The sequence below is a fragment of the Mesoplodon mirus genome, assembly GCF_964341445.2.
Source record: "Mesoplodon mirus genome assembly, chromosome: 12".
NCBI classification, from domain to species: Eukaryota; Metazoa; Chordata; class Mammalia; order Artiodactyla; family Ziphiidae; genus Mesoplodon; species Mesoplodon mirus.
The window spans coordinates 41,702,154-41,721,639 of record NC_138988.1 but is presented as its reverse complement, the minus strand read 5'-3'; the positions used below and the strand labels follow the sequence as shown (position 1 = coordinate 41,721,639).

At 43.1% G+C, this 19,486-nt stretch overlaps 1 protein-coding gene across 1 annotated transcript; it reads right to left on the bottom strand.

Moving 5' to 3' along the window:
- Positions 1–853: 853 nt before the first annotated feature.
- On the bottom strand, positions 854–19,113 carry XCR1 (X-C motif chemokine receptor 1; the record flags this gene model as incomplete). The annotated part of the gene is made up of 2 exons (XM_082638501.1): positions 19,053–19,113; positions 854–1,872 (listed from the first exon to the last, which is right to left on the bottom strand). The coding sequence occupies exon 2, from the start codon at positions 1,853–1,855 to the stop codon at positions 854–856; it is 1,002 nt and encodes a 333-aa protein (XP_082494627.1). The 5' UTR covers positions 1,856–1,872; positions 19,053–19,113.
- Between the last annotated feature and the right edge of the window lie 373 nt (positions 19,114–19,486).

Here is a 19,486-nt window from a genome sequence, read left to right as displayed (position 1 = left end):
GAACATGATGAATCAGAAATGTCAGCTCAATACCCAGCTGGAGAGGAGGAGATGCTGGAGGAATCTTCACTCTGGATGCCTTCATCAAGGTGGGTGTTCAGTTATCTGGGCCTTCAGAGCTGGACTGTTGGCACCTGGAGGGTAGCATCTGCATCTCATTCATTTTTATATCCTCCAAATAAATGCCGGCAGAAGATGGCACTTATTGCATTCATTCTTAAGATTTATAGACTAAATATGCAAGTGCCAGTTCACGTGCTAGAAACTGGAACTATGATACAGAACACGTCTCGAGACCAGCTGTGGGTTTTTAGAATCCAGATTTCCTTCTCACTATGCTTATTTGAGGATGTGATTCCTTTTGTTCTGCAGACAGCCCCATCCAGCAGTCATCCAGAGCCAACCGCCTCCAAAATCAGCTGGGACAGCCCTACGATCAGGGAGGGGAGAGACCGTCTTGCCAGCAGCCTACATCTACACAACTGAATTTCAGACCCTCATAAAGTCTTCAGAGATGCTCCTTTCAGGGAATGCTTTCATATTTAAGAGCCTTCTGAACTAAGCAAGGATAAGAAATCCATGTCTGAATGAAGGAGTAAATGCTAAAAGATTTTCTCAAAATCTAAGAGACATTTTTCTGGATGGCAATATAAAATTTCCAGATGGGGAAATTTTCCTCAGAAGAGGGGGCACATAGGACCCCTTGATGTAATGTACTTCTTTCACCCCCGTCGCTGCAGTGGTAGCGTGTCCCAGAGCTGTGCCTTCTATGCTCCTTCCCGCCCTGCTTCTCCTTCAGCTCCACCTCCTCCGGCTCCTCTGTCTACCGCCACCTGCCCCACCAAACTCCCTCTCAATAGAAGGAGGTGCCCTCATAGGTGAAGGCACCTGGGGGGTGAGGTGACGGGGGAAGGCCAGGTGCCTGTTGCCGGCAGAGCCAGAAGTGCCGGAGCAGACTTTTGAGGTGTCTGCGGAACTTGACCCCGACAAAGACATAGAGCACCGGGTTGAAGCAGCAGTGGGAGAAGGCAACGTTGCGGCAGATGAGCAGGACATAATCCAGCTGCTGGCTGACCTCGCAGCTCTGAATGACCCCAAGTTTCAACAGTGTCTGCAGAAACAGGATCAGGTTGTAGGGAGCCCAGCTAAGGAAGTATGCCGCCACAATGGTGAAGATGAGCCTAACTGTCCGGTGGCGCCGTTTGGACCGCGAGCGGAACAGGGTCCTGAGAATCTCCACGTAGCAGAACAGGATAATGCCCAAGGAGAGAAGGAAGATGATGTTGTGCTGGTAGACTGAGGCTAGGAACCACTCGAGTTCTGAATAATCACAGCCCGAAGGGAACACCTTGTGGAAGATGGCATCGGGGATGGAGGACAGGATGCTGGCTGCCCACACAGCTATGGTCACCAGCACGCGGCACTGGAGGGTGTGGACACGCAGGGATGAGATGGGACTCACCACGGACAGGTAGCGATGGATGGTCATGATGGTCAGGAAGGTGATGCTGCTGTAGAGGCTGATGGAGAAGATCATGTTGAGGAGCTTGCAAAAGAAGTCTCCCAGCAACCAGCCCCAGTGGTACCCCAAGATCCACACGGGCAACAAGCAGGAGAACACCAGGTCTGAGAGACACAAGTTGAGGATGAAGACGTTGGTGAGGGACTCCAGGCTCTCATACATCACCAGGACCCACAACACCAGGCTGTTGCCCACCATGCTGAGGAAGAACACCAAGCAGTACAGGATGGTGGTGCTGAAGGTGGCAAAGACAAAGGTCTTCTTCTCACACAGAAAGCTCTGAGGATCATACTCAAAAGGGGTGGTGGTCTCCGGGATGTCTGAGGGCTCCATCTAGACGTTGAGAGCATCTGAAGTGATACAGACATGGAGTTCAAAGCCATGTGGTTAGGCTAGAGAGCAATAGGACCCATGATACAAAAAAGTGTGGTCCATGGTCCAGCTACTGGTTGGCGAACTATTTATAATGAAATTAGGAACTTTTGCCAAAACGTGAAGTTACTAAGCATGCTGTTCAGTTTGGTTAGCATTTTTTCTTAGCAAGACTTTCTTGAAGGAAGTGACACATTAATTTACAATATGTCATAAGCCCCTTCCCTTCTTGAAGACTGTCATTTGAGTAACACTAAGCTAGACCAGTGTCCCAGTAGGTGTAGGAGAAAGACAGTGGAACTGGATTCAAAGACCTGAGATCAAATGTGGGGCCCAATATCACGTTCCTGGGCAAGCTTTTTAACCTTTCTGAACCTTGGGTCCTCATCTACAAAACAGCACTAATGATCCCAGAGTCACTCCTTCATTTATTCAACAAATACCTGCTAAGAATTTACTACACCCATCTGCCCTTCCCTCTCCTCTCCCTCTGTCCCTCCCTTCCTTTCTTTCTTCCTCTGCTCCTTCCTTTTCTTCCTCCCGTAAAGTGTACAAACCCTGGTGGCAGGATTGTTTCAGGAAACTTGCCATCTCCAGGAACTGGTCCAAAAAGAGAGGACACAAAAGGAGCAAACATCTCTCTCACGTAAATCCAATTATGAAATAATCTCAAGACTTCAGTGAATGTTGAGAATCTGGGAGATCAAATTCCCACTAACACAGAGGATTAACTCTCAGAGCAGAAAGCTTCATCATCTGGGAGTTTGGTCTACAGAATATCTTACAAGCAAGTGGAAATAACCTAAGTGTCCAATAGGAGGGGAATAGCTAAGAAAACATATGGTCAAATTGACTTAATCCTCTGTGCTAGTGAGATTTTAGAAATAGTGAGACTAGGACTTCCCTGGTGGTGCAGTGGTTAAGAATCCGCCTGCCAGTGCAGGGGACACAGGTTTGAGTCCTGGTCTGGGAAGATCCCACATGCCGCAGAACAACTAAGCCCATGCACCACAACTACAGAGCCTGTGCTCTAGAGCCCGCGAGCCATAACTAGTGAGCCCACGCGCCGCAACTACTGAAGCCCGCATGCCTAGAGTCTGTGCTCCGCAACAAGAGAAGCCACCGCAACGAGAAGCCCGCACACCGCAACGAAGAGTAGCCCCCGCACGCCACAACTAGAGAAAGCCTGCGTGCAGCAGTGAAGACCCAATGCAGCCAAAAATAAAATATAAATAATAAATAAATTTATTTTTTAAAAAAAAGAAGAAATAGTGAGACTAGAAGGCCAAGGAGACAAAAGAGAAGTGATTGAAGAGCCGGAAATTTCACTGAGAGAGGGGCAAATGAAGCTGCAGGGCCTCAGAGAAGGGTGGGAGACTTGGATGAAGCAGCTGCCTGAAACAGATAAGAGAGCTCTCATCATCCACTATGTGTCAGGCACTGTGCTAACACATTATACTCAACTGCTCCCTTAATCCTGCAACGCTCTCTCTTAAGATGTGACCATTTCCATTTTATAGAAGAGGAGACAGGTTCAGACTGGTAAAATGACCTTCTCAATGTTATAAAGCCAGGAAGCAGCAAGGAGGGCCAAGACTGGAACTCAGGCTTTATGACCTTGTATTCTGAGGAGGAGAACTGGAGAAATAATTTCCCACTTCCTAGTTTGGGACAGGAGGAAAAATAGTCTCAGAATGTATCAGAATGTATCCTATTTTAGGTAGTTAAATCAACTGGTGTCTCTAAACACAAAAGTGAAGATAGTTGAAAATATTAATATGGTGGTTTTGTTTTGTATTCTTTTGATATCTAGAGAGGGATACATAAGCTTTTGCATGTTTACTGTCCACTTCTGTTTCTTATTTTTAAAGTGCTTACGGATTTTATTCATTTTTCTACTTGGGATAACACTGTTTTTCTTATGGATTTTTAAGAGCACTTTATTTAGTCTGGTCAACCCATTCTGCTTTTGACTATGTCTTATGGCCTTGCTTTTCTGACATTTAGAAATTGGGTACTTACATTTTAAAGAAGAGCTTATCTGACTCAATACAACAGCCCTTAATGACCAATGACATATGCCAGGCGCTATGATAGATGCTGGATTATATAGTATGAACATAATACACTCTACCTACAAGAAGCTTACAGTTTAGAATGAAATCAGAAATGATACAAATATCTGGGATCTCCTGTAGTGTGACAAGTGGGAAGTGGAGATATTTTGAAACAGGGGTTTGTAAGCACCCTTCATATCGTACAAAGCCAAAGCTGGTTGTCTGAAAAAATTTTTTTAAAGGTACTAAAACTGTAGCTAGACTGAGAACAAAAAGAGAGAGAACACGAACGGTCAATAGCAGGTATGAATGAGTGCTTATTGCTACAGATCTTACAGAATTTAAAAGAATAACAGAAAAATATTATGATCAGTTATAACAAATTCAACAACTTAAACGAAATGGACAGATTTCCTTAAAAATTCAACCTACCAGAACTGACATGAAATGATATGACATAGTCCTACCTTTATTATAGTAATTTAGTTAACTCTAAAAAACTGTCCCAGATGATTTTCTAGTGTGTTCTGTCCAACATTTAAGAAGAAATAACACTGATCTTAGGCAAACTACCTGAAATACAGGATGGAATAATTCCCAAATTGTTTTATGAGGCCAGCATAGCCCTGATACCAAACCAGAGAAAAATATTACAACAGAAAACTATAGACCAATATCCCTCATGAAGACAGACATAAAAATCCTTAACCAAACATTAGCAAATCAAATCCAGCAATGTATTTTAAAAGGTTAATACGTCACGACCAAGTGTTTATCCCAGAAGTATGAAGTTGGTTTAATATTTGAAAATCAATCAATTTAAGTGACCATATTGAGACAAAAACTATATGATCCTTTTTGATAAATGCAGAAGAGCATTTGACAAAACTCAACACTCATTCATGATATAATCACTCAGCAAACTAGAAATAAAAGGGATATCAGGTACCTACAAAAAACATTCCAGTTTTTTGTTAGTTATTGATTCATTTACTCAAAATTTCAGAGGAGCTGCCAGTCAGGGCCTGGTAGGCCTTGGGCACAGAAAGAAGAATGGTGCCAAACCCCAAACCTCTCCGAGTTATATCCTAGGGGTTTGGTTCCCTTTGCCTGTCATTGCTCTCCCACCCCATCTCTGAAGCCCACTTCAATTCTAACAGAGTAACTTTAGCTTTCTGGTCCACTTTATAATTTGGATTGAGAAATACAGCTCTAAATTACCCAAACACTAATAATAACAATGCCTTACATAGAGACTTATAACCAAACACCTCCACTTTCTTTAGCACAAGGAAAAGCAAAGCATTATATATGCTTTGCAGTCCACAGACCTGCTTTTTAGCAACACAGGTTTTTGGGAATCCTCAGATCCAGGGAATCAGAGCCTCTGGAGGGAGGGCTCAGGAATCTGCATTATTTACCTGCTCTCCAGGTGGCTCTGATACCTACCCGGGAGTTTAAGAACTCCTGCTATAGGCTATTAGAAGTAGAGGAAAACATACGTTTGAAATGTTTGTAAAGGAACTCACCTATATCTGCACCTCTTTACATGCTTCTTGAGGCAGAAATGGTGCTTCTTTGTTTCATATTTTGCGCAAAGAAACCGAAACACCCACCCTGCCCAGTAGGCTAGAGGAAGGTGGGGGAAGGCTAATGTGCAGAGTCTCAGAGGGAGACAGAGGGAGAGACAGGGAGTCTTCCTAACCCCCCTCTTCCCACCACTAGGCGTCCTGGCTTGATCTGCTCCCAACCCGCCACTCCACCCAAGACCTCATGTAGAACCTGGCTACGTCACTTGTCACTTGGAAAAGAGCTGGTCACCCAGCCTGTCTCCACAGGAAGGTGGGGTCCACAGCTTAGGGATCATCTAAGCCCCTGGGTTCCACCAAGGATAGATGCAGGTAATTTTGGAGTTGGAAGGGATCATAAAAGATAATGTATTTTTTTAAAGTGGTATTTTAATCTTATCAAAAATTATAGTTGATTAATATACCAGTAATACTTTATTATTATTTTAAATTGAAATAATTCATGTAATAAAAAATTTAGCATTTTAAATTGTATAATTCAGTAGTTTGGGGCATATTCACAATGTTGTACACCACCATTACTATCCAATTCAGAACATTTCCATTACCCCGAAAGAAATTCATGCTTGTTTGTCAGCAGAAAATCCTACTCCCTACCTTGCTCCATCTCTTGGCAACCACTAATCTACTTTCTGTCTCTATGGTTTTGCCTATTCTGGACATTTCATATAAGTGGAATCATATGTGACCTTTTGTGTCTGGCTACTTTCACTTAGTATAATATTTTGAGGGTTCATCCATGTTGTAGCATGTACCAGTACTTCATTCCTTTTTATGGTTGAATAATATTCCACTGCATGGATAAGCCACATTTTAACCAGTCATCAATTGAATGACATTTGTGTTGTTTCTACTTTTTGGCTATGATGAATAATGCTGCTCTGAACATTCACTTGTAAATTTCTGTATGGATATATATTTTCAATGCTCCTGGGTATTTACCTAGTAGTGGAATTGCTGGATTGTTTAGTAACCCCATGTTTAGCTTTTTGAGGAACTTCCAAATCATTTTCCACAGAGCTGTGCCATTTTATTTTCCCACCAGTAATGTATGAAGGCTCCAATTCTGTTGATCTTCTCTGCAAAAATGGGATCGTATCATGTACACCGATTTATCCTTTTTCCATTAAACAAAATGGCATGAAAGTCTTTCCAAGCCTTCTTCTTTATAACAGCTGGAGCTTTACCTATTTTCCTGTCAATGGACATCCAGTTTGCTTTCAATTTTTAAAATTATCACAATGCTGCAGGGATTAAAGGTATATCTAATACATACACCTTTAATGTACTGGTGTTGAATTACTGTAGGATCGATTTCTAGAAGTGGTGCATTTCTGGGTCATAGGGAATGTGCATTTTACATTTTGGTAAGTACTGCCAAAATACTTACCATTTAGAACCTCTAAAATGGTTGTTATTTATTTACATTTCCAAAATAGTGTATACCTGGTCAAAATCAGGTGTTACTAACTTTAAAAATTTTGTTCATTCTGAAAGGATACTTGTAGTATCACGTTGTTTTGATTAAAATATTGTTATTTTGAGTTAGGAATTTTCTCTAAAGATTTATTGTCCAATTGTGTGTGTGTGTAATTGTTCCTTGCTGAGGTAGATAATTATTGCAAGGACTCATATAGCAAGTGTTTAACAAATGTTTGTTCCCTAAATATGAAGATACAATTTGAAACTAACGTTTTCACATTTCCCCACATTTGGTTTCATTGTGAAAAAAGTTCATGCTCTCGCCTTAAACAGAAAGTTCTAAAACACTGTTCAGGCTCGACAAAGATGGAATTGAGTTCCAGCCTCATACAGACTCGACATACAGAAGGAGAAGTTCAGTTCTGGGTAAAGCACAATGTGGATAGGGGCCTGGTTATCACATTCAGGGTCTGGGCCCATCTGTGGGCAAGTGGGATCCAGGGCAGAGACCAGCATCAGAGGTCTTTGGCATCAGCATCAGAGTGGGGCTCTTGGCGGGAATTAATTGCTGTTAATAGGGGAACCACTGACTCTAGATCGCCAGGGTCTCATGATCTAATTGGACCAAGTCCAGCAAGATGGATGGTTCTGTTTGAGCCTCAGCCCCATGCACATGAGAAAAGGCACAGGCATGGGCAAATGAAAGGTCTTGCAGCTTTGGGAGCCCTTGGAGAGAGCATCCTGGCTTCACTGGGAAGTACATTCACAGGGCACAGGAGGGAGGAGGCTGACAGCATCCAGAAGGCCCATCCACCTCTCTGTTGGAACATCTAGCCCCTGGCTGGAGTGGCCCTAGTGGGAGAGACTAGAGCTAGTGTTTGATCTGGGCAGAGGTATGCTGGAGCTGGCTCATACCAGCTTGTGTGCGTTTTATTTTTAGGAATTTTATGAGTTGGTTGCTGTTGCATTAGCAGCATGAAATCAACCATGGTGGAAGTATTGACACCTTGGAATATGGCAATCACTGCAAATCAGGGCTTTTCCCTCTGGAGAGCTGGTTGTTAAAATTTACCAGCACACCACTGGATAGAAGGTTAGCATTTTCTCAGAACTGCTCCTGAGATAAAGTCCCAAATTCCCAAATGGTATCATTCAGGATTCCAGAAAGGGACAGATGGCCCTCTCAAGAGGGTGACTGAGGACAATGCAAGGAAAGGACTTTTACAAAGGTGTGGGCAGGGTGTAGGGAATGCAAGCAGCGATGGTGAAGTGCCCTTGGGCCAGCAAGAGTGGGTAGCTGCTACTGAGCCAAGGGCTGAATGCACAGAGAAAGAGCCACTGAAGGACCTGGTGAGACGGGCCCTACAAGAAGGTTGCTGGACACTGGATGTGGATGTTGACAGAGGAAGTATTCACTTCCACCACTTGCCCAGCAGAGAGAGAGCCAGAAGAATAAATGTGCCAACCTCTTTCTCCTCCCATCCCACTCCACCCAAACTCCTGCTGGTGCCTTCTACTGGCACCAGCAGGGAGGCAAGGGAGACTTGATGCAGCCCATACAGGGGAGCCTCAGAAGCAGAGGCGGGTGGGGAAGGTGGAAGGCAGACCTGGAGGGATGGAAGTAAGGCATCCAGTTCAGAGCCTTAAGTGGTCCATCCCCATCCAGCTCATTTGATGCACGCTTCCCTTGCCCACTGCACTTGGTGGCCACACACGCTGCTTCCTCCCTCCCCGCTAGTTCATTCCCCCTCCTCCTTGGCTTAAACTTCACCCTCCTGTTGACTGTGTTCTTTTACACCTTGTCATTCTTCAAAGCAATTCTCTGCTTATGCTTATTATGCTTATCATTTTTATCCAATAATGATTCATTTAACAATTAAAATACCAGCAGCCAACATTTACTGGCACTTCCCACATGCCAGGCACTGTGTAACTGTTAGGCTGTATTCGAGAGGGCAGGCACCACATCTCTGTCTTGTTCATTGCTCTCTCTCTCTCCAGTGTCCGGGACAGAGCCTGGAACACACTAGGAGCTTGACAAACATGTGGAGTAGAAATCCTCACAATGACCCTAGCAAGTGTTTCCCAGCTCGTCTGTAGTATGGGAGATTACATATGGCTGCAAATGTTTTACTGCTCCTTCCACTGAGAGGCAAAGTCTAACTCCATTCTCCTTGAATGTTGCTGGTCTTGGTGACTTACTTGACTGATAGAATGTGGTGAAAGTGAGATTCTGGGACTTCAGCTGGGTCCCTAACATTCTCATTGATAGCCTTGAACCACCATTTATGAAGTCCAACTCCATGAGGCCACCATACTGGTGAGGCCACACGTGGAGTGGCTGATAGTTCTGGCTGAGCCCAGCTCTCCAGCCTTCTCTGTTGGGGCTAGACCTGGGAGGGAAGCTGCCTTGGAGCAGCCCTCCATCTCCTAGCTCAGTGGCATCGAGGGACCACCACTGATGCCACACAAAAAAGGATTACCCAGCTGAGTGCTGCTCAGGCTTCTGAGTCACAATTTATGAGCTATAATAAAATGGCTCTTATTTTAGACCTCTATATTTGAGGGTGCTTAATTACACAACAATAGTCAGAACTTATAATATTGGTTAGGGGGAAATCCCTATGCTGATTTTCCATCCCACCTTTACCCATCCCACGTTCTACGTGCCCCTTGACGACTATCATCACCCAGAGTCTTGCTGACTCTCCAGCAAGTTACCTTTGATGTGGCTTTAACAGAGGTGCCCACTCAAGGTAGCTTCCATTTGAACATGGCTGGGAAATCCCCCAAGGGCAGGCCTGGCTGCTCGGTAGGCAGCAAAGAGAGTTGAGTTGTTCTGGGTCAACTGCCAAATCTTCACATGGCCCCCTTCAACCTTTTGTGACAGTGAAATTCCCGACTCCCGGGGAGAGGCCCTTTCCTTCGAGGCCTGCTCTGCCCACCTGACCACGCACAGGCCTGGATGGATGGTTTTCACGCTGCCAGTTGGGGAAATCAGGTGCTGGCCAGGGCTGCCCCGGCTTCCACTGCTGCCCCGCTCCCTGGCTGGTCCCGTCCCAGGCAGAGCCAACACTGCTGGCATCACCAGGACTTGTCTGTGAGGAGCTTCCGAGGGCCACACGCATTGCAGCTAGAGGACTAAACCCTGGGGGTGTGCTCTGAAGGTGTGCAGGGTTCTGAATGGAGCCCTTTGGACGTTTCTGGCAGCACCGCAGGCTAAAGAGACGTCTGAGAGGCTTGAGGCCTCTCGATCTTCTCTAGGGCCTCCGGAAGGGGCCGCATGCGGATGTCCCTGGGGCTTTGCCAGCACATCCTGAGCAGCAAGGTCTCCCTCTTCTCACTACCGCCAGTGCTCCTCAAGCACACTTGGGTGGGTGGCTGGGCGTCGTGACAGCATTCCTGGCAGAGGCTGCAAGAGTTCGGAGAAGAGCGAGTACAGGATGTGTTCGTGAGGCAGTGAGACAGGTGTATCAGGGCCAGACCTCACAGAGCCTCGGACGCTCCTGGATGCCCTTGGCACAGCCATCATTTCTGCACTATGTTGGGCTCGCGGAGAATGCAGATTCCCAGGCCCTGCCCAGACCTATAGAAACAAGCTCTTCAGGTGAGGCTTGGGCCTCTGCATTTGTGACAAGTGTCCGGGGGGTTCCGAAGGAAGCCAGGCAGTGTAGAGATTAATACCACGGGCTCCAGAGTTAGGCTGCAGGGGTGCAAACGTGGACTCCAGGATTCAGTGCCCATGGAATTTTGGCACCTCAGTTTCCCCACGTGATTGCAGATAATTACAACATCAACCTCACTGACTTATTATGAGGATTAGACAAAGTGAATGAGTTAGGTACTTAAGACAATGCCCAGTGAGCGCTCAATAACTGTGAGTTCCAGCTACCCGGATGATGGCAGTAGATGCAATGCAGGAAGCTGTACCTTCAGTACAGGGTCAGATCTCAATAAATGTTTGTTGAATGGAGGACAAGAGCAAAACACGTTCAGCCATACCACTGGCACAACCATGCCATGAACATTTATTTTTATAGCAAGCTCTGGCAATATTCTAGGCGCTGGTGGTTCAAAAAGGAATAAATCGTTCCCTGCCCTTAAGATGCTCACAGGCTCACAGATGTGGAAATGGGTGGTTAGGATACAGTGTGTTAAGTGTGATGTGAGGGACAGGCTCTGGGCATACCTTGGAGAGGCAAGGAAGGCTTCCTAGAGGAGGTGATGTCAAAGGGAGATCTGGAGGATGAGTAGGAGTTATGCAGGGAAAGGGGGCTGAATGCCAGGTGTGGGGGAACACTTATGCAGTAGGGCACATTCTGAGCCTCCCAATGACTCGAAGTGAGAGAGATGTGTGGTGGAAGAAGCAGACCGCTGGGGTTTGAGGGTGGAAAGATGAGCAGCATCAGCTGGTGGGGTGGAGCTGGGTTGCCCAATGCCTTCAGGTCTGACCAGCTAGCTCATCTCATGCACTGCACGTCCTTATCACGAAGATTGCCTTGTGTGTCACTGAATAACGGTCCCCTGGATTAGTCAGTTAGCACCCTGCTTCGGTGTCCAGAGTATGAAAAGTCACAGAGGTCCAAATCCCTGCCCAAGTCACTCTCAAGTGGAGGAATGTCAAATAATTTGGAGTCCATGTTTCAAAATCACCACATGGAGATTCAGGGAAAAGTTCCTGAAGGAGAGGACATGGGCCAAGTCTTGAAAGGTGAGTAGGACTGAACAGGGAGAGAAGAGGAGGAAGGATGTGCCATTCGGGGACCAGCAAATGTAAACATCAGGAGATAGGAAATCTTGGGGCTGGGTCAAAGGACTCAACTTAGGCTCGAGACGAGATGTGTGCTGAGAGGGGCACTGGGAGATGAGCAGGAGAGGGAGGCAAAGGCCCTTGGGTGCTAAGCTCAGGAGTCTGAAATTCATCCTGAATGGAGAACTAGTAAAGGGTTTTAAGCAGAGGAACAAGGTGATCCATGGATTCACTAGGATGCTCTTGGCTGTAAGTGACAAAGCACAGGACTGAAGAGGCTTAAGTGGTCGCAGCTGTTAATTTTCCATAGGAAGGTAATGCTAGGGTTGGTGCAGCAACTTGGCAATGTCATCAAGAACCACGGCCCCTTCTACCTCTTGTACTAGCCTCAGCACCTCTGTAGTATCATTCCTCACAACTGCAAGATGGCTGCTATGGCACCAAGCATCACAGCTTTGTAAAGCATCCAAATCAGGAAATAAGGAGGCATATGTCTAAACAAGCAGCTTTCATTGGGGGCAATTTTGTGATGTCTGGGGGGCATTTTTGGTTCTCACAGCTTGGAGGAGGTACTGACATCTAGCAGGTAGAGGCCAGGGATGCTGACAAACAGGACAAACTCCCATGAGAAAATTAAAATGGCAATAATGTCGAGGTTGAGAAACGATGGTCTAAACGGACTGGGTGCCCTTAGCTTATACACGGAGGTGAAGTTGTGTCACTGCACATTTGTAGCTAAGAGCCCAGAGATTCAGTTTCATGTCTTAGCTGCTAAGGGACACTAGACACTGCCAGATATGTCAATGTATTATAAAGTTACAACCAAATGAGGTTCTAGACAGACTGAAATGTAAGAAGTGAAACCAAGAAAGGGGGAAAACAGAAATAGTTATCAGATGGATGGGGAACGACTTCATAAACATATATTTACATATATCGCATATAAACATAAATACAATATGTCTATGGCTTTCAGCACATGTCATTTGAGAAGGGCATTATTATCTGTCAGACAGTGAATTGGTTTGCAGGATATAGCTTGCTTTCTTCTTGATACATCTTTAGTTCCTGGAATTTCTATTCTTTTGTTGTAGTCAGTGTAGTGTCTTTTTTCCTTTCACTTTTCTGAAGCAGAATTAGTTGGATTGACCTTGTTGTGACAGGGGCAGTGATGGTGGGAAGGGGGGAAGAAGCTGACTTAGAAGGCAGGGGCTGCCAACATACAAGAAATTCAGCTTGTCTACAGTCAACCCAGACCCTGAAATGTCACTGGTATTTCTGCTGGAGGTTTCTGGTTTGGCCTAATTCTTTTAGAGATGCAATGCTGATTTGGTACTTTTTTTTTCCTTCCTAAACAGCTTCCTTTTCCTGTTTTTTGTTTACCATGGTCTCTGCTATTAGCCTTGTTTTTTGAAAATGAGAATTTGAGCTCTGATGGTTAGGTGTGAGTATAAGTATGCCATGGGTGTGTGTGTGTGCATGCGTGTGTGTGGTTGTGTGCTCCTGTGTGTTTATGTATAGATTTCCATGTCAACACAAGTTGGCTGGCAAAGTTCTGGACTCTTACAATGACAAAGATGGGTCTCCTTCTAACCCACCCTCACTATGAAAACAACAGCTGAAAAGAATATAATAAAAATAGTAAACCAACTAACTGTACCTGAAAATCTTCAACAAGTGAGTTACTGGAAAACAAATAGCACACTTTTTAATAATCCAAGGATCAAACAAGACTCAAGGGGAATTAAAAAAAAACACACTGAATGGCATAAAAGTGAAAATACAACATCAAACTTTGTGGGACACAGTTAAAGCAGCACTGAGAGGGAAATTTTTAGCACTAAATGCTTAAATTAGAAAAGGGAAAATGTCCCACATAAATAATCCAAGCACCTATCTTAAAAACCTAGAAAAAGAAGCAAAATAAACTCAAAGTAAGTAGAAGGAAAGAAAAAATAAAGAGAAGAATTGATAAAATTGCAAACATAAACCCAAGAGAAATGAAACAAAAAAAGTTTGTTCTTTGAAAAGATCAATAAAAGTGATATGCCTCTAGAAAGACTAACGATAAAAGAGAAAGACACAAATTACTAGTATCAGGAAGGAAACAGTGGATATTGCTACAGATTCTGCAGACATCAAAGATAATAATCAAGGACTTCCCTGGCGGTCCAGCGGTTAAGATCCCATGCTCCCAATGCAGGGGGCCCAGGCTCAATCCCTGGTCAGGGAACTAGATCCCGCGTGCTGCAACTAAAAGATCCCACATGCTGCAGCTAAAAGATCCTGCATGCCACAACTAGACCTGGTGTAGCCAAATAAATAAATAAATAAAATTTTTAAAAAGATAACAATCAAATAGTATGAACATCTATATAACTTAGATGAAGTAGACTAATTCCTCAAAAAACACAGGTTACCACAACTCACCCAATATGAAATAAATAAATAAATAAATAAATAAATAAACTCACCCAATATGAAAGGGCTCACCCAATAAGCCCTTCAAGGAAACTGAAGTCATAATATAAAACTCCTGAGAAAGAAATTTCCAGGCCCAGATAATTTGACTGGAGGATTCTTTTAAATGTTTAAAGAAGAATTAACACCCATTCTACATAACCCTTTCCAGAAAATAGAAGAAGAGAGAATACTTCACACCTCACTTTGTGAGACCAGTATTACCCTGGTACCAAAACTAGATAAAGATGGTACCAAAAAGTACATAGTATAACGACAGATGAATATCCTTCACAAATACAAATGAAAAAACTCTTTAATAAATATTAGCAAATAGAATATGGGGTTTATTCCAGAGATGCAAGGCTGGTTCAATACTTAATCAGTGAAATCCACTGTATTAAAAGGCTAAAGAAGAAAAACCACATGATCATATCAACTGATATAGGAAAATCATTTGACAAAATTCAACAACTATTGGGACTTCACTGGTGGGGCAGTGGTTAAGAAGCCACCTGCCAATGCAGGGGACACAGGCTCGATCGTTGGTCTGGGACGATCCCACATGCTGTGGAGCAGCTAAGCCCATGCGCCACAACTACTGAGCCTGCGCTCTAGAGCCCGTAAGCCACAACTACTGAGCCCGCGTGCCACAACTACTGAAGCCCACGCGCCTAGAGCCCATGCTCCACAACAAGAAAAGCCACTGCAATGAGAAGCCTGCACGCCGCAACAAAGAGTAGCCCCCGCTCGCCGCAACTAGAGAAAGCCCACGTGCAGCCAAAAATAAATAAATAACTTTATTTAAAAAAAATTCAGCAACTCTTTATGATAAAACTCTCAGAAAAAACTAAGGATGGGGGGAACTTCCTCAAGTTGATTAAAAAATACCTATTAAAAACCACCAGCTGACAAAATACTAATGTTGAAAGACAATGTTTTCCCATAAGATTGGGAGCAAGGCAAGCGTGTCTATATTAACCACTCTTGTTCAATATAGTACTGGAAGCCTCGGGCAGCACAGTAAGCAAAAGGAAATAAAAGGTGTACAGGTTGGAAAGGGATAAATAAAACTGTCCCTGTTTGCAGATGGCATAATGGTCTACCCAGAAAATGCCAAATATCCAAAAACAAAACAAAACTGAAACAATTCCTAGGATAATAAGTGAGTTTAGCAAAGTTGTAAGATATAAGATCAACATATAAAAATCAATTGTATTTCTATATATTAGCAATAAACACATGGAAAGCAAAAATTAAAGTACAATATTATTTACAATCTCTCTCTCTAAAAAGAAATACCTGTGCATAAATCATCAAAATGTACAAAACATGCACACTAAAAATTATAAAATGCTGATGAAATAAATAAAAATGATCTAAATAAATGGAGAGATATTCATGGGTTGGAAGATTCATCATAGTAAAAATGTCAATTCTCCCTCAAATGATATATGGTTATAATGAAATTTTTAGCAAAATCCTCCAAGATTTTTTGTAGGCAGAGACAGGCTTATTCTAAAATTTATATAAAAAGCAAAGGAATTAGAATAAATAAAACATTTTGAAAAAGAAGAAAGAAATGGGAGTAATCCCTCTGTCTTTTTCAGGACTTATTATGCAGCTACAGTAATTAAGACCGTAGTATGGGCAGAGGGGTGGACACCAACATTAATGGAAGGGAATGGAAAGCCCAGAAATAGCCCCACACCAGTAAGGCCATCTGATTTTTGACAAAGGTGCAAAAGCAATTCACTGGAGGAAGGATAGCTGACTTTTCAACAAATGGTGCTGGAGCAATTGGATATTCACAGGCCAAAAAATAAATAAATAAAGAACCTCAACTTAAATTTTGGATTTTATATAAAAATTAACTCAAAATGCATCACGGATATAAATGTATATATAAAATTATATAAACTTTTAGAAGAAAACATAGGAGAAAATCTTGGGGACCTAAAGTTAGTGACAAGTTCTTAGACATAACACCAAAAGCATAAACAAAAGAGATAAATTAGACTTCATCAAAATGAAAAAGCTTTGCTCTGCAAATGATCCTGTTAAGATAAGCTACAGACTGAGAGATAGCATTTGTAAACTGCATATCAGACAAAGTACCCATGTCTAGAATATATACAGAATCCTCAAAAGTCAGCAGTTAAAAAACCAAACAATTCAGTTAAAAATGGGTAAAGAACTTGGAGAGACATTTCACTGAAGAGAATATACAGATTGTAAATAGGCACATGAAAAGATATTCAACATCATTAGCCATGAGGGAAATACAAATTAAGACTATGATGAGATATTACCACATACCTATTAGAAAAGCTAAAATAAAAACCAGGGGCCATGCCAAAATCTGGCAAGGATGTAGAGAAATGATCTCTCATACATTACTGTAGGAAATGTGAAATGGCATAGCCACTCTGGAAAAGAGTATGACAGTCTCTTAAAAAACTGAACACACACAATATGATCCAGCAATCACACTCTTGGGCATTTACCCTGGGGAAATGAAAACTTATGTTCTCACAAAAACCAATACATGATTGTTTACAGAAGATTAATTCTTTATAGCCCCAAACTGGAAACAACCAAAATGTCCCATAATGGGTGAATGGCTAAATTCCATACCATGGAATACTACTCAGTAATAAAAAGGGGCAAGCTTTTGGTATATGCAATGATTTGCATAGATCTCAGGGGTTTTATGATTAGTTAAAAAAAATGCAATCTCAAAAGGTCACATACTGAGCAATTCCACTTACATAACATTCTTGAAATGACAAAATCATAGAGATAGAAAGCAGATCAGTGGTTGCCAGGGGTTAGGAATGGTGGGGGCAGGTGTGACTATAAAAGGGTAGCAGGAGGGACATCTTTGTGATGATAGAATCGTTCTGTATCTTGATTGGGGTGGTGGTTACAGAAATCTACAGATGTGATAAAATGGAACAGAACTGTACACACACATTGTACTAGTGCCTAATTCCCGTTTTTTTTTTTTTTTTTTTGCTGTACGCGGGCCTCTCACTGTTGTGGCCTCTCCCGTTGCGAAGCACAGGCTCCGGACGCACAGGCTCAGCGGCCATGGCTCACGGGCCCAGCCGCTCCGCGGCATATGGGATCCTCCCAGACCGGGGCACGAACCCGTATCCCCTGCATCGGCAGGCGGACTCTCAACCACTGCGCCACCAGGGAGGCCCTAATTCCCGGTTTTGATACTGTACTATAGTTATGGAAGATGTAACCACTGGAGGAAAATGAGTGAATTAGGTGGGATTTCTCTATACTATTTTTATAATTTCTTGCTAATCTATAATTATTTCAAAGTTAAACAAACAAAAAAGCTATAATCCTGCTATTTTTAGCTCAAAAATCTTCAACAATTACCCATTGCCCACGGCAGCGGTTTTACAAATCCAGTGTACATAAGTATTACTAATGTTGTATTAAACATGCAAATTCTGATACAGTAGGTAATGGGGTGGGGCGGGGGTCAGCACATCTAACGAGCTCAGCAGTTGATTGGGCTGCAAGAGGGGTCTTCAGGTCACACTTTGAGAAACTCAGACTCTGGCTCTGCTCTTGAGCTCTTAGTTTACAGTTAACACTCTCCTCTACAACAAAAATATATGTTCACCAGATTCAGGACCGGTAAGGCAGGCAAGGAGCCAAGGGTGTGATATTTAAGGAGGCACTCACTCTCGGGTCTATGGAAGTGCAGAGTTAGCACTTCCTGAACCTAAGAGTGAGTGCCTCCTTAAATTTTGCATCTTAGATTGCCTCCACCTGGTCCTGGCCCTGTTCTCCACATAAAGACTTGGATTTAAAGGTTCTTAGCAGCTTTATTCATTATACCCCCAAACTGGAAACAACCAACTGTCAACCAACTAGTGAAGGGATCAGTAAGTTGTGATATAGTCATACAATGAAATGCTAGTCAGCAATAAAAAGGAACAAACTCTACTAATCCATATGCAACAAAACAGATGAACCTCACAAACATTATGCTGAGTAACACAAAAGAGTACATATTCTGAACAAAACTTTGGAAAATCTGAGAAAGACAAATCTAATTTACACCAACAGAAAGAAAATAAGTAGTTGCCAGGGTGGGTGATTATCTGGGAAGGTGGGTGATTATCTGGAAAGGCGGGTTACAAGGGAACTTTTGGGGGTACCAGGAATGTTTCATATCTTGATCAGTTGTGGTTACACTGGTGTATACTCGTGGGAACACCCATTTAACATGGGTGCATTTTATTGTATGTGAATGACACTTCAATGAAGCTGATTAAATATACAAAACAAAAACAAACAAAATCCCCAGCTCTCTCACAAGCATCTGAACCCTGCGCTTTGGGGGAAAGGCCATCTCTTATTGATGGGCTCCGGGTACAACACAGTCGAGTAGGAAGAGCTGTGGTGAGGGGTCAGGACACCTTGATTCTCATCCTAATTCTAGTAATAACTGGCTGGACGACCCATAGGTCAGTCATTAAGCCCTCTGAGTCTCATCTGCTGTGAGTACTTCCCAGGGCTGGTGGGAGCAATAGATACACGAAGTCACCTGGTGAAAAGCTACACATCTGTCAGAAATTTTTACCTGTCCTTGGATGCAAACTGCCCTTTGCACAGCCCTTTGAATTCAAGTCTGGAATGGCTCTAAGAATATGAGGAGATTTTAATAGCATATGCAAATTAAAGCTGCCAGACATCATTTTTTGCCCATGTATTTGGCAAAAATTAGAAAGTCATAATACCAAGGGCTGATGAGAATGAGGAAAGTGAGAACCCTGGAGGCAAGGCTGGTGGGAGTGTGGACTGGTGTAGTATTTGAGGGACAACCTGGAAGAAGGTAAGGCTGCAAATACCTCTGATCTAGCAGTTCCACTCTTGGGTTCCTCATCCAGAGAAACTCTGCATAGGCCATAAGGAGACAGATGGAAAGATGCTCACTCCAACATTGTTTTTGACAGCAAAGATCGGGGACAATCTAGGTGTCTGTCACTAGGAAATAGATACATAAATGTCAGAACATTCACATACAGTAAGACAAAGCAGTAATCAGAAATACATTTACTACAGCTGCACAGTTGTAGCTCAAAAACATCATGTTGAATAAAAAAGTATTCTGAATGATATTTATGGCATAATGTCATTTACGTAAACCAATCTCACCTTGCAGAATTGAATGGATTAGACGGGATGTTGGTCACTGATTGCCACTTAGTAGTGGCTCAACAGATGGTAGCCATTATTTTGAAAAAAAAAAAAAAAGTAGGGGATCATTGAATTCATCAGCATC